Source organism: Oryctolagus cuniculus, chromosome 20 (assembly GCF_051225735.1).
Source record: "Oryctolagus cuniculus isolate XC-2025 breed Fujian yellow rabbit chromosome 20, ASM5122573v1, whole genome shotgun sequence".
Classification (NCBI taxonomy): domain Eukaryota; kingdom Metazoa; phylum Chordata; class Mammalia; order Lagomorpha; family Leporidae; genus Oryctolagus; species Oryctolagus cuniculus.
Window position 1 is genome coordinate 38,535,576 of NC_142886.1, and position 16,410 is coordinate 38,551,985.

The following is a 16,410-nucleotide window of genomic DNA, read 5'->3' on the forward strand; positions in this document are numbered from 1 at the left end:
AGCCGGTGACGCGGCTCACTAGGCTAATCCTCCGCCTTGCGGTGCTGGCACACCAGGTTCAAGTCCCGGTTGGGGCGCCAGATTCTGTCCTGGTTGCCCCTCTTCCAGGCCAGCTCTCTGCTGTGGCCTGGGAGTGCAGTGGAGGATGGCCCAAGTGCTTGGGCCCTGCACCCCATGGGAGACCAGGATAAGTACCTGGCTCCTGCCATTGGATCAGCACGGTGCGCCAGCTACAGCGCGCCGGCCATTGGAGGGTGAACCAACGGCAAAGGAAGACCTTTGTCTCTCTGTCTCTCTCTCTCACTGTCCACTCTGCCCGTCAAAAAAAAAAAAAGAGTAATCACTGGTGACTCTTCATTGTTGAAACCATGTTGTTTTAATCTTTCTCTCTTACATAAATCTATTGCCCCTTAATCCCCAGCTTCTCTCAGTTGTAGCTGTTTTTCCGATATAATTCTCAACTGGATTAAGCAACGGATCAGTTATTGACAACCATGACAACTGTTTTAGAGCAAGTGAGGAAAACATGAAAGTTTTTGCTAGAATCTTCTACTCCTTCTCTTGCAAGTAAGGGGAACACTCCTGGGTTTATCTTGAGCTTACTTGTAAAAGATTTGAACACAGATGCAGAAAAAGGTGGACTAGAGGAAAAGAAGAAAACTGGCTTTTACTGAGCATTCAATGTGTGCGCTTAGCAAGGACACATATCCTGCTAGGTGCTTTCGGAACACTCACATATCCTGATACATAGACCAGGAAAACTGCGGTTCAGAGCGGGTAAGCAGCCTGCTCAAGGTCACCCAGGTGGTAAGCACAGGAACCAGGATACAGACTCATGTCTTCTGACTCCAATTCTTGTGTTTTCCAGTGGGAGTGAAAGTACATTACACCTCACTTTGAGTACCCCATGTACCTGGTATGCATGGATATTCTGTTGATGGTTAGTAGACCTCTTAACCATGGATGCTGTCATCACTGAGATCAGTCAGCACACCAAAATTACTGGATTAAACCTGCAGACCTTGTAGATATCTCCCAGTAGTAGAGCAACTTTTTGGAAGCTGATGTCTTTTGTATAGTCTTGAACACCTACCAACTACTGGCAAGGAATTTACTCCAAGAAACAGAATGGAAGCACAGATCTTTGTTTGTTTGTTTGTTTTGGACAGGCAGAGTGGACAGTGAGAGAGAGAGACAGAGAGAAAGGTCTTCCTTTTGCCGTTGGTTCACCCTCCAATGGCCGCCGCAGCCAGCGCGCTGCAGCCGGCGCACCGCGCTGATCTGATGGCAGGAGCCAGGTGCTTCTCCTGGTCTCCCATGGGGTGCAGGGCCCAAGCACTTGGGCCATCCTCCACTGCACTCCCGGGCCACAGCAGAGAGCTGGCCTGGAAGAGGGGCAACCAGGACAGAATCCGGCACCCCGACCGGGACTAGAACCTGGTGTGCCGGCGCCGCAAGGCGGAGGATTAGCCTAGTGAGCTGCGGCGCCGGCCGGAAGCACAGATCTTAAAGGCCACAGGGTCAAAGAGAATAGTCATTCACTCCCTGTTAGGAGAGAGGCTATGCAGCCACTTTTTTCACCACATTATACACATCTAGACATTTCTAGATGTCAATACTGAGTGCCAGAGGACTCAGACTGCAGCCAAATCTTACCAGACAGATGACCAGTCTGAGGCTCCCACACAGCCCCCACATCCATAAGTGCACGAGTAATTTACCACCCCAAGGTAACAGATTCCCAGAAGTTACCTGTGTCCATGTTTGTCAGAAATAGAGATTCTCTTAAAGCTACCTTTAAAAGTATTTAAATGCTAAACACTATCAAGGCAGTATTTTGAATCATTGTATTTTAGACAGAATTTTATAGCTTTACTGTTGATAGAAAATTATGAAGATGCAATTTAAAGGCCATTAAAACCTACCGCAGTGATCTCAGAAGGCAATAGGAAACATCAGAGGAACACTGGGCAGTTACTAAAGATAAGCTAAAAAAGTGTGGGGTGGGGGAGAATCCCACATTAGTGTAGTCCCTAGAGGGGCAGCTAAGTTGGTGCTGGGGTCAGTTGATCTGGAGAACAATCTATCTTTATGTCTACACATCAGAGTCTTGTCTCCAGACCTTCTTCCTTATTGGTGAGAGATTATTACCAGAATATGAAATCTCTAAATCTCCCTGGAAGGACCCAGCTGACAGAATAGAGTCCTGGGCAGGAATGGAGCTGGCATTGAAGAACTGGACCATTGGTGGAGACACTAGAACTCATGTGGAAGATCCAGTCAAGCAACCAGGGCATGACCCTGGGCCTCGTAGGGCACCTGACTTCTTCTGCCCCAAGAGAGCCATGGTTTTTGACTGGGAACAGTACATCTCTGAGAGCCCTTGTAGTAGTATCTGGAGACATATTTGGCTGTCAGAGTGCAGGCAGAGATGACAGGGGCATGTAGTGAGTTGAGACCAAGAACGTGGCTAAACATCCTATAGTGCACGGGAAAGTCCTCACGACAAAGAATTATCCAGACTGAAAGGTCAATGCTTCCAAAGCTGAGCAACCCTGCAGTAGAGGAAGGGAGAAAAGAAAGAGAATCCATAGGAAAAAATGGCATGGGCTGTCATTAAAAGATGCTGCGTTGTGGATGTCTTTTATTTCCCTATGTAAGTCACGTAAATGTACATTTGGAGCCTATCATTAGTACTAGACAATATCTTTAAACTAATTTGGAAGAGACCTGGTTGAGAAAGCTGGAAAATTATTTGCCTTTTTTGCATTTTAAAACCATTACCTCTCGCCTCCTCTAGCCCCTTGGGGAAAGTCAGAAAGTGACTGTTTTCCTTACAAGAAGGCTCTTCTCTCTGATAAAAAGAAACTTACTTTGAGGAGGTGTTGTGGCACAACCTGTTAAGCTGCCACTTGGGACACGTGCTTCCCATATTGGAGGCCAATTCAAGTCCCAGCTATACTACTTCCGATCCAGCTCCCTCCTTGTCCTCCTGGGAAGCAGCAGTTGTTGACACAAGTACTTGAGTCCCTACAACCCACAAGGGAGACCCAGATGGAGTTCCTGGCTCCTGGCTTCAGCCTGGTCCAGCCCCAGCTGTTTGCAGCCATTTAGGCAGTGAACCAGTGGATGGAAGATTTTCTCTCTCTCTCTCTCTCTCTCTCTCACCTTCTCTGTCACTTTGCCTTTCATACACATAAATAAATCTTTTAAATATAAACTCCAATTATCCACGTAACAGTAATCCTCCTGAGTTATTTGTCAGGAATCTATAATATGGTATGCACTAGAGTGGGCATGTTACAAAGGGAGGCAGATGCACAGAGACACGTTGGCATTCTCAAAACACTGTAAACTAAACTTCACCAACGCTGCATCTTATTTACACTACTGAAATGCAGCCCTTTCTTAGACTAAAGCTCAGCCTAACCCCTCGCCCTCCACCCCTGCCTATTTTAATACAAGGCTGGATGCTGGTATGCATAATAATAAACCAGTGAACATTTTCACTACCAAGTGAAATCGGAAGCTGTAATTGAACCAACAGGACTGAAAATAATAACTAGTTTCCAAACGTTTTGTCTTCTTGGCATTGCGGCACAGCAGGTAAAGCTGCTGCTTGCAGCTGCCACATGTTACACTGGAGTTTCCAGCTTGAGTCCAGGCTGCTCTGCTTCCAATCCAGCTTCCTGCTAGTGCATTTGGGAAAGCAGCAGAAGACAGTGCAAGTACTTGGACCCCTGCCAGGATGGAATTCCTGGCTCCTGGATTCTCCCTGGGCCAGATCTGGCTGTTGCAGCCACTGGGGGAAAGAACCAGGAAATGGAAGATCTCTCTGTGTCTCTGTCTTTTCTCTCTCTCTCTCTCTCTCTCTCTCTCTCTCACACACACACACACACACACACACACACACATATACACACACCCTGTCACTCTGCCTTTCAAATAAATAAATATTTGTTCTAAAAAAGAAATAATAATGATCTTAAGTTAACCCCTTCCTGCTGGATGAGAGCTCAGAGACACCTTGTGAGAAGCAGAAGCCTCCTGCCAAGCATGTTCTTCCAAGCGTTTCTTCAACCCACACTAGCCATGTGGCAGAGACCTCCAGGAGTCTGGCTCCCACTTCCTGCAATCCAAAGTGACTGATGAGCCCAGTCATCGAAACATCATTAGCAGACTGAGACTGTCATCACCCTGTCTTGAGCATGTGGCAGGCTCTGAAGTCCCCAAGTCATCACAGCACTGATGCATGTAGGATGATATGTTATTTCTCAAGTGCACCCAGACTCCTCCGGCTCCAAAGCAAATAAAAACTCCTTCCATATCCTTGGGGGGAGATGCCAAAGAAGAAAAATTGTGTGCCTTGGTTTTAGAGGAAATCTTGGAAAGTGTGCTGGTCAGCCACATAAAGAGGCAGCTGCTTCTTATCAGAGGCTTAAGTCCAGCTCAGAGCAAGAAAGTAGAATCCGATATAAACTCTGATCATCTTCCTACAGCTGGGACACCCCCCAGGCTCAGCCAAAAAGCCAGCCCACAGCCCCCTCCAAAAACCTACACTAGAATCCAGAATCAGTCCTGCTTAATCCCAGATAATTTTCCTTCCTTGCTATCTGCCCAGACTTACCCCCTGGAAATCTAGGAAGAATAACCTTTGCTCTAATTGGCATAGTATGCTAAAAGATCCTCTTTTGCTTTATGGTATGGACTAAAACATGTGATGCTAGATGTTTTCAGCCTGCCTGGGAGAAGTTAAGGTAGGCTAATCTGACCCAGACCCTGCCACCAACTCACTGTGTGTCTTTCAGCAATTGGTTTAATGAACCATGGGCTCCATTTTCTCAGAGGTGAAATAAATGGGCCTCATAATAGTATTGTTCTCCCAAAAGCAATGCAAAGGCCATGTGTATCTAAATTCCTAGGATTCCTGTCGCACTAGATTGGGGCCCAGTAGTACATCTGAGGGAAAAGGCACAGAAATTTCTAGGACTCACCAATTTCCCATCTCCTTCCCTTCCTGGAGACCAAACAATACATTCCAGGCCCTCTTTGAAGTTTTGGGTGGGGCCATATGACTAGTTCTGGCCATTGGCTTTGACTAGATGCCAATGCTCTTACAAGCCAGAGAGCAATGCCCAGCTATGCCCCCCTACCACAGCAAATCCCAAAGTCTGAAGAGTTGTCTGGGCTACAGCAGACCTGGCAAGGTACAAATGTGTTGGGGTTGACCACAGGTAAGCTCCTGATTGATTCAAGGATCCCAAAAGTCACCTAATTTATCACAAGAGGAAAAGACAACATAATTCTGATTTTGTTCATCACAGCAATGTGTTCAGCTCCAAGAGATGAAACCTCCAGAGGTTATCAAAATTTAGCAGGCACCAGAATCATCTGCAGAACTCACAAACAGATTGCTGGGCTCCAAGAATTTCCATGTCTAACAAGTTTCTGGAGGATGCAGATGTAGATGGCCTAGGGGTCCAACTTCAAGAATCAATGCTCTAAGTCGATCATGGTGACCCAACTGTCCTTTGTTGGATACTGGTTTTCTACCCTCCAGTGTGAATAATCATGTGATGGACTTTTGATTAACAAGACAGAAAAGGAAACTCTGTAGGATAACTCTTAGAAAATATCTTTTTCCCATAAAAGAAGTCCCTGCCAACAAAATTTTGACAAGAGAAACTGATACAACTAATCAAGAAAGTGTAGTATTGGTAAAAAGAACAGACAAATAGATTAAAGGAACAAAATAGAAAGCCCATACAGCAGGGAAGTCCTTCCAATTCAGGATTAGTAAGTAATTCCTTTTGGCAACAGAGCTAAACCTGCATTCTCTGATCAGCTTATCAGCAAGAAAGCTGACATTTTTATCTCTACCTGACACCTCTTTTTTTAAAAAAATATTTATTTATTTATTTGAAAGTCAGAGTTACACAGAGAGAGGAGAAGCAGAGAGAGAGAGAGAGAGAGAGAGAGAGAGAGAGATCTTCCACTTGCTGGTTCACTTCCCAATTTGCCACAACTGCTGGAGCTGCGCTGATCCAAAGCCAGGAGCCAGGAGCTTCTCCCAGGTCTCCCACATAGGTGCAGGGGCTCAAGGACCTGGGCCATCTTCCACTGCTTTCCCAGGCCATAACAATGAGCAGGATTGGGAGTGGAGCAGCCAGGACTCAAACTGGTGCCCATATGGGATGCCAATGCTGCAGGTGGCAGCTTTACCCGCTAATCCACAGTGCCAGTCACGACTCCTCTTTTTTTAATTAGTTCTGGGCTCCACAGGAGAAGAAAGTTTTTTTAAAAGTTATTATTTATTTGAAAGGCAGAGTTAGAGATATATAGAGAAATTTATATATATATATATATATATATATATATATATATATATATATATATATAGAAAGAGAAACAGAGAGAAAGATATCTTCCATCCACTGGTTCACTCCTCAAATAGACTCAACAGCCAGAGCTGGACCAGACCAAAGCCAGGAGCCAGGAACTGCATCTGAGCCTCCCACAGGAGTGGGCAGGGAACCAAGTACTTGGGCCATCTTCTGCTGCTTTCCCAGGCACATTAGCAGGGAGCTGGATCAGAAGTGGAGCAGCTAGGATTTGAAGTGGCACACATATGCGATGCTGGCATCATCACAGGCAGTGGCTTAACCCTCTATACCATAATGCCAGCCCAGAAAGTTGTTAATCTATTAACCCCACAGGAATCCCTTTTGTTACTCTGCAGCCCAAAGAATTCCCAAGACACACAGTTCCCTGAGCAAGCCTGTAATGAAGACACAACCTATGATGCAACAGAAGGACCAACCCAGAGACCTCTCAGAATACAGTCACCTGGAAGGCTGGCTTCATAATTTATTTTCCTTCTACATAAGACTCTCTCTTCCCAAGAACTAAGCGAAAATACAACAAGTGATGAGAAAGGCTTCATCAGCATTGGTCAGATGGGAAACAACTAAAACTTCACAGCCCTCAGCTTTGGTGGTTCATACAATTCTCATTTACTTAACAGGAACTTTTTAATGTAGCTTAAATGAATGGCCTAGAGCTTTGAGATTTCCTACAAAACTGAACAGGCAGCAAGGAAACTGCCACAGGATATATGTGTACCCAGGAAGGGTGCTATACTCATTCTCCCAGGAACTAAGTCGCCCCTTCCAAGAGCACCCTCCAACACTGGGCAGACGCATTAAGAATGTTCTGCCAATTCAGTCACTCACATCCATCTCACCTTCCTAAAAGACTTCCGGAACTAGATGGTTAATCAGCATTAAAATGAAATGGTAAGTAATTTTAAGACTCTACCTCACGGTTTGTTCAATGATCCATGTAGAGGCAACTTTAAGGGGAAGGAGCTCAGCGTGCTGGACTCATAGTCTGAAATTCACTGGGGGCAGCACAGGCTCCACATTTGGTAGCAGACATAGTAAAACGATGGCAACCTCTTCCCTCATTTAGAATACAGTAACTAAAACTTCTCTGCTAAAGGCATATTTCAGTCCATTCTTCTACAAACAAGGAAACTGTGATCTAAACAACCTACATAGAAATAAGAATGCCAGAGTGGTCATTTCTCTATCAGATCTGCTGCATTAATTTCTCTCCATCTCAGAGGTCCACGAGACAACAGCTTAAGAGGGCACTTCCAAGCAGTTCAAATAGCTCTTGGAGACAGGGCTGCTGTCTGGGTTAGGGGGAGACCCAAACATCTGAGAAGCAGAGATGCTGGGCAAAGATGGTTTCCATGGTGACCATCTGGGTGCCCCAATGCATGCTATATGGGGCCAGTACTTAGGGAGCAAAGGTTGTAAAACATTGCAGGGAAACTCATACACCAGGCAGCTGCTCAGATGAAATCTGAATGGGAGACTAGCCTGCCAGAGAGCACTTCTCTCAGACACAGACACATGGCAGCTCTGAACTCTATGGAATGTTTCAGAAGTTTGTAGAAAAATGGAATTAAAAGACAAGCACTCTGGGAGGCAACAGACAATGGCTCAAGTGCTGGGGTCACTGCACTCGTGTATGAGACCCAGATGGAATTCCTGGCTCTATGTTTTGGCCAGACACAGTCCAGGCTAGCTTGGATATTTGTGGAGTCAACCAGTGGATGGAATCTCTTCTCTCTCTCTCTCTCTCTCTCTCTCTCTCTCTTTTCTCCCCACCTCTTTGCCTTTCAAATTAAAAACAAATAAATAAAAAGTATTTAAAGTTTATTTTGGTACCAGAAGAAGTTTGAAATACTGTTTTCATAATACACAGTTTTCATAAACTTTTTGAAGATCTTATACATATGGATTTCAAAATTTTCACACCAACATAAACTTATCTTTTAGTGTCATTTTCCATAAACTTTTTGAAGGGCCCTCATATGTGTCTAACCCTGTGTCAAGTTCATTTCCATACACTACTTTATTTACTCATCACCAAAGCCTTTATAAAGTAGAATCAAAGTTGATCTCCTTTTGCAAATGAGTAAATGCCAACAGCTTACCCAAGACTGCTGAGCTTACAAAAGATGGCTTGAACCCAGATATAGGGCCCTATTTCTCCCACTCCACTCTAACAGAAATGAACAACAAACCCCCAAAAACCTTCAGGTCAGGCATTTGTTACAGTGGTTAAGGTGCCAGTTGGGACACACACAGCCCATATCATAGTGCCTGGGTTTGACTCCTGGTTCCACTCCCAATACCAGCTTCCTGCTAATGTGCACCCTGGGAGATAGCAGGTGATGGCTCAGGTCACTGGGTCCCTGCCACCCACATGGGAGCTCAAGATTGAGTTACTGGCTCCTGGCTTCCAGCTGTTGCAAGCATTTGGGGAGTGAACTAGCAGATGGGAGATTGGTCTCAGCCTCTCTCTCTCTCTCTCTCTCTCTCTCTTTCCCTCTCTCTCTCTCTCTCAAATTAAATAAATAGTTTAAAAATAGATATTTAAAAACCTTTGAAACTGCTCAACTGGGGAGCTTCCTTGCATTCTTCTATAGGGCAGTATAAGCCATGATTTTGGAGATAAACTTGGACTCAAAGTTTGCCAGTTTTTGTCTCAGAGAGGAAAAGCACACAATTTCCCACAATTGCTAGGTTCTGGAAAAGATCTCAAAATGTCATTTTTAAATATTAAGTCATTGGCTGGCGCCGCAATTCAATAGGCTAATCCTCTGCCTGCGGCACCGGCACCCTGGGTTCTAGTCCCAGTCGGGGCGCCGGATTCTGTCCCAGTTGCTCCTCTTCCAGTCCAGCTCTCTGCTGTGGCCCGGGAGTACAGTGGAGGATGGCCCAAGTGCTTGGGCCCTGCACCCCATGGGAGACCAGGAGAAGCACCTGGCTCCTGCCTTCAGATCAGCGCAGCACGCTGGCCATAGCAGCCACTTGGGGGGTGAACCAACAGAAAAAGGAAGACCTTTCTCTCTGTCTCTCTCTCTCTCTTACTGTCTAACTCTGCCTGTCAAAAAAAAATTAAATATTAAGTCATCATAATAAAGTACTCCCTGATGGAGTTTTGAAAGACTTGAGCATGAGGTCAATGCTGGGAAAGAAAGCAGAAATGACTTTACACTAAGCGAAGCAAGTACTCTGTGAAATCACAGGAATGGATGTGAGTTAAAGGTCATTGGAACGATCACATATACTTCACCTGCTTGCTGCAGGCAGGCCAGCTTTAGGAAATAAGTTCTTGAGCTGAGATTTTTGTCCCATATTTAGTGTAAATATTCCCAAGAGGAAAAAACCCACAAAGGCAATAATAATAATTAACACTGTAGTATAAAAGAGTATGTCACTGTACTTTTGCTGAGAAAGCACTCAGCAGTGGAAGGAAGGAGAGGAAGGGCCCTGGAGGAGATAAGTGCCAAGCCCAGAGCAGCATCTGGAAAAGTCTGGCTTCTGGAAGAAGTAGGGATTTGCCTGGAAACACTGCGCTTGGAAATAAAATGGAATTTAAATAGGAATATGGATGAATTTACAATACTCTACTTCATTGTAAACCCAATAAGGAGCCCATCTTCCATCTTTAGGAGAAATTGTCTGTCTCAGCTCTTCAGTAAATCTCTGCTAGCAAATTTGTACTTAATCCTTTTGTGTTGTGCTACCAGAAATACCACTCTAAAGCAAGAAGCTACTCAGAGAAGGGAGATTAGGCACAGCACCTCTGATTGCCATAGGAATAAATAGAAAATACAATCATAACATTAAATTATTCCATTAAAAGCAGATGATAGCTCTGATGGTGCCTAAAACCTGTAACTGGGTCACAGGGGTTAGAGTTTAGATAGAGCAGTACTCACTCGAAAGACCTTCTCCACTCTTGCAATGCTTTTCCCAAAGATGGTTCCAAGTTGATCTCCAATTCCAGCCAATAGGAAACCAAAGAGTGGAATCCCAAAGATGGCATATAAAATACAAAAGATTTTGCCTCCTTCAGTGCTTGGAGCAATATTCCCATACCCTGGTGAGAAATATTAAAAAGAGAGGGAGAGACAGAGGTGAGGTGGCAGAGAATTTAGAGAACTGACCAAGATGCACAGACTTTTAAAAAGTTCATACATTATCCCACATGAGTTTTAGGGAGTAGAGCTTCAATTCAAAGAACCTAAACAAACTAATAGAGCACCATAAAGGCAATCTATAGAAATGAAATTGACAGTTTGAGAAGCAATGACTTTGAACAGCCCTTGTCTTCACTGTTGAGGAAAAGTTGTTTTTTTTTCCATACTATTTGTTGAACTGTTTACTTAACATGGAGGTAATCATATGTGTATAAAGTTAATTGAAAATAGATCTTAATTAAAAAATAAGAGTGGGAATAGGAGAGGGAGGAGGAAGAGGGGTGGGAGAGCAGGTACAGAGGGCAGAATCACTATGTTCCTAAAGTTGTAATTATGAAATGCATGAAGTTTCTATTTCTTAAATAAAAGGATTCAGGGGCGGGGAAAGAACCTAAACAAAATCATAATTTGTTTTACTTGCTTCTCCTCTTGAAAAGAGTTTGAAGGTTTCAGGGATCTGAAAACATTTTAGAAAGAATGTGGCCACTCAGACATGTCTTTCTGATTGAAAATGGTACCACTTGGCTGGCGCCGTGGCCCACTAGGCTAATCCTCTGCCTGTGGCGCTGGCACACCAGGTTCTAGTCCCAGATGGGGCACCGGATTCTGTCCTGGTTGCTCCTCTTCCAGTCCAGTCTCTGCTGTGGCCCAGGAGTGCAGTGGAGGATGGCCCAAGTGCTTGGGCCCTGCACCCACATGGGAGACCAGGAGGAAGCACCTGGCTCCTGGCTTCGGATCGGCACACATGCCAGCTGCAGCGGCCATTTGGGGGGTGAACCAACAGAAGGAAGACCTTTCTCTCTGTCTCTCTCTCTCACTGTCTAACTCTGCCTGTCAAAAAAAGAAAAAGAAAAAGAAAAAGAAAAAGAAAAAGAAAAAGAAAAAGAAAAAGAAAGAAAGAAAGAAAGAAAGAAAGAAAGAAAGAAAGAAAGAAAAGAAAAGAAAAGAAAATGGTACCACTCTTACTATAGTTTGGATAAGATTTGACCCCTAAACATAGGATAGGTGGGACTTTAGACTCAAAATCATATTCTAATACTGCTAAGAAGGTAGAAAATTAACCTAATTATGGTATTTGGAGGTGGAACCTATGGGAGGTCCTGCAGGTAATGGAGAGTTTTTATGAAAGCCAAAGTTTGGGCCCAACTACTCTCTGCTTCCTGGCTTAACAAGATCCTTTGTCCATATGTACCTGCACTCCACCAGTGCCATCTGTCACTATTTTCAGAAGCCAAACCAAGGGGGACCACCCAGTTATGGACCTGAACTTCTAGAATTGTGAGCTACATAAACTTTCTCTCTTTAAAATCTAATTGCCAGAGCTGGCGCTGTGGTGTAGCAGGTAAAGCTACTGCCTGCAGTATCAGCATCCCATATGGGCGCTAGTTTGAGACCCAGCTGCTCAACTTCCAATCCAGCTTCCTGCTAATGTGCCTGAGAAAGCAATGGAAGATGGCCCAAATCCCTGGGCCCCTGCACCCGCATGGGAGACCTGGAAGAAGCTCCTGGCTCCTGGCTTCAGATTGGCCCAGCTCCAGCCACTGTGGCCATTTGGGGAGTGAACCAGCAGATGGAAGACTGCTCTCTCTCTCTGTCTCTGCCTCTGCCTCTATGTAACTTTTTCAAATAAATAAATCTTTTAAAAGTGTATTGGATAAGAGCATATCTTAAAAAAAAAAAAAAGCTAATTGCCTCAGCCATGTCACTGTATAACAAGAAGTTCACTATCTAATCCTCTGCTGAAACATCAAGTATCACAGACATGGTTGGGGCAGGGGAGTTCGAGCCTCTGGAAAGGCTTCACCACTACCTTTCTCAGATCTGATAACAGTTTCTCCTTTGCGGCCTTATCCCGTGGGCAGCCTCTCCACCTGGACAGACTGCCACTGTGTTCAACCTTTGCCTTCACAGACTGCTGAGAGCTACACACGAAAGAGGAAATGTGGCCTAGTACAAGTTCAGGAAGTACCCATGACTCATTCATCCCAACTCCGGGAAGCCTGGACACAGGAATGAATGGAGAAGGACAGATTTTATGCCTCTGCTTCCCCTGCCCCGCCACCCATTGGCAGTGAAGTCTACCTATGCCTGGCTCTCTTTTTCTCTTTACAGTGATCTCCACACCTTCTCTGAGTTCCTGCCTCTCACCCACCTCTTGCACCAAAGGAAATCAGCACCAAATAAATGTTTGTTGGTAAAATGGGTGCTTAAATCAAAGAGAATCATTTTATAGTCAGGTCTATTAATGTGTATTTCAAATAGTGCTGTGAAAACACTAGTATCTACATTCTTAAGAGTTTTGCAATTACAGAAGTTATTTACGTACAGTGAGTACTGGGCCTACACTATATGAATGTAGCTAAAGTATTGCGGGAAGAAAAGGTTCATCATGTTAGCACAATTTATGCAGGATGAAAGTTCAACTGATAATCATTTTCATTCCTATTGATATTAAAAATCCTTTGTGAAATAATATCTAGATAGTCCCCTAAACATTCTTCCAAGTGCAAGTAGCTCATGTGGGGTCTGTGACTCCATGCAATAGGGGAGTTACTGGGTCTGTGGATATGTGAAGGTTGAGAATACAGCACAGAATAGTGTTGATGGTTGGCCCACATGCACTCTCCCATGGGTCTGGAGAACTCACTGTTGAGTTCTGCTTTGGGGATGAGTCATTTGGCTATTTCCCTTTTCAATTTCCTGTTTAGAATCATTCAAACTCTCATCACAAATTATCTAAATTACAGTTTCCATTTCTTCGATGAGTATTTAGGCAAGCCTTTCTAATCTTGTGTTTCTTTCATTTACCATCATTTGGGCATAAATGTGCAAAATAGCTCTCAGAACTTTTCTCAAGTGCTTTAGAAACTTGAACAAAATCTTTTTCTAAGATTTTTCTCTGGAAGAATCCAATTTACACTAACCTAGCCCTGTTGAAAAGGAAACAAATGTGCCTCTATGGCTTAACTTTATACAGGTTTATGATGATTCCTGGCAAATGTTTTAGTAACTTGTAGAAACATTCAAGACTGTAGCATTGTCTTTCTTTCAATTGTACAATTCAAGGAAATACAAGTTTTCTGAATGTCTCAGAAAGAAATACACTACAAACACAAGCAAACAAATTGTAGGTTTGAGCTCACTGAATAGGCACCTTATTAATCCTCAAAAAGTTCATCCTTCCTCCCTCATCACCACCACCAGGGTAAGGTACTGCACTATGTCACAGAACATGACCAAGTGCATTCCCAGGACCATCAGAGAGAAGTAAAGAGATTGAGGCTTCCCATACCCCTTGTTTGTCCTTAGATCTATTTAACCTCTACAAATCCTACTGCTGGAAGAGTTCAAGGAAAATGTAGAGGAAAATCAGAGAAATAAAGTACTATTCCAATACAAAGGAGTATCGTAGCACCTGCCCCTTATTTTTTCCATGTTTCTTGGACTAGAACACTAAAATAAAATTAAAGCAAAGTTCTTGAGTAAGAGCGCTAATGATGCAATATTCAAATAAGTCTGTAGCAAAGGTCAGTTTTTTCTTGGTGATTCACTTCCTGGTGGACATAAAGTAACTGCCGTCCTTGAGCAATGCTGTGCAGATGCTCCTCAACTTATGATTGGGTTATATCCTGATTAAACCCATGGTAAATTGGAAATAAGTGAAACATGCAATTAATTCATGCAACCTACTGGATACCATAGCTCAGTATATATGCAGATCATGTACATAGAGTACCAGCTTTTATCCTTGTAATTGCTGCTGCCACCCCGTATTGTAAGAGAGTATCCTACCCCATATCTCTAGCCCAGTAAAAGAGCCAAATTCACAATCTGAAGGATTGGTTTCTACTGATCGTGTATCACTTTCACATCACCAAAAAGTTGAAAAATCATAAGTCAAACCATCATAAGTCAGAAAACATCTATATTTTGTATATGGACACATGTGTGTATTTGTATTCTACATTCAAATGCTCTACCACTGAGCTATAGCCCCTATATTCTGTATCTCTATGAACTACATAAAGCAGTTTGACCCTCAGCCCCGTTATTCTGGGAAAAATTTCAGCTCCTACGCATGGGAGCTTAACCTTGAGGCAATGGGAAGGCCACCTTCCTAGTCAGGGCTCTAGTCATAGCAGGCTTATTAGGCCACCCTGTCTACTTTCTCACAATGTTGGTAAGACTTTTAAGGAAGATGTGATGGTTATGTATAAGTTCTAGAACTAGAGACAACATCAATTCCTATTCTGCTTCTTCTATTTACTGACTCTCTCAGGCAAGTTACTTCACCCTCTGTTACTTTCCTCATCTGAAAGATGGAATACCTTACAGCTAGTCAAGATTGAAGTGAGTTACATGTGAAGCATGAGATACTTGTGAAGGTCAAATACACATGAAGCATGACACAAAGTATTAGCAATTACCATCCTGTCCTCTGGTTTCCTGTGGAAGGAATCATTTCTGAACAGTCTGTCTCCAGGACAACTAAGCCCCAAGAGAAAAGAGATGGTTGATCCCTATTTTCCCTGCAGAAATGCTGCTATTTTTCAGCAGCACCAGGCCAAGGGACCAAATGTCTATATCTGAGTTTGGGTGAGCTTCTGGCTGGATTTGAGGTACGGGTGTCTCTTGGAGCAGCTAGAAGCAGTGGGGACTGAGAAATGAGGGGGTGACACAGCTACGGGAGAACTGTTCAGTAGAACTAGTCCAGAACACTGGAACTAATTTAAGCAGAGCAAAAGAAGTCCAAAGAGTTCTTCTACCAAAGGACTTCTGGAATTTTGAGCAGAAAACCAACCCTCACAACCCAAGCAGAGGCTGTGATGAATGAGCAGGACCAAAACAGTGCTCAGTTATGTTCACCCTTGGCTAGGAAACAGCTCCAAGTCCTTTATAGCAAGAAAGCCAGGAATTTAAAGAGGCCTAACACCTGAGAAACACACAAAGAAGTTTCCATTTGCTATTTACGCAACAAAGTCAAGTCTCTGTCAAAGTGATTGTTCAGGCCTACTTGTTTGGTTAACAGTGCACCACCAGCCTCTCAAAGCATGGAGGCCTTTCTTACGGATGTGCAACCTGTGCAGTCACACAGGGACACAAATCTAGAAGTGCCCTATTCTTGATTTAATTTTCTGCTATTGCCATTTTGATGTTAATTTCATTCACACTATAATTTAATTTGGCCCTGGACCCCAAAGATTATGTAGCTGGTTCTAGCAAATAATATGAAAAGTCTCCATTGCCTTCCAACCAGGAGGTATAGACCAAGTTAGCTTCTATGTGATTCAGTCTTCTGATAGATAAAGTGGGACTAATTACAGTACCTACCCCATGTTGTTATTAAAGGATTAGATGAGATCACGTATGTGGAGCACAGTGCCTCGTACCTAGTAAATATTCAGTAAGTGTTAGCCACAGTGATCAAAGTCATAGGCTAAGTATCCAATCTAAGAGCTGGGTAAGTAAAAACAGCCACTCTATACTTTGCCAGATACAACTATGAATTGAGGCTGCCAGGCAAGTGACACAGACACCAGCTACCACCTGGAACTCTGATGTGGGAGAACCAGGTGTCTCAATTGGTAAATGTCTCAAAGACTGAAATCTAAGTGCATTTCATAGCTGTTGGGAAAAATGCAATCAGTCGCTGTCATACTGCAAATGAAGGTTTATGGGAAACCATCTGCATGAAGTAGTGTGCATCATTCCTCCCATTTAGAAAATCTAGTTTTGAAGACACATCAGCAGAGTTGATAACCCAAGGTGAGACTTTCTCACATCAGATTTCATCATGGAGAAAGGGGACAGAGAGAGGACATTCTTTCTAAAGACTGGGTAGAGGGACC

The 16,410-nt window shown here is 43.7% G+C and overlaps 1 protein-coding gene across 5 annotated transcripts in view; it reads right to left on the reverse strand.

Annotated features, from left to right (window-relative positions):
* The window catches only part of KCNK10 (potassium two pore domain channel subfamily K member 10), a 145,328-nt gene that overhangs the window by 32,450 nt on the left and 96,468 nt on the right, over positions 1-16,410 (reverse strand). For all 5 annotated transcript variants that reach the window (XM_089322029.1, XM_051825941.3, XM_089322027.1 and 2 more), the window contains one exon: positions 10,301-10,461. In XM_089322029.1, coding sequence (XP_089178155.1) covers positions 10,301-10,461 — 161 coding nt within the window. The remainder of the gene's footprint in view (positions 1-10,300; positions 10,462-16,410) is intronic.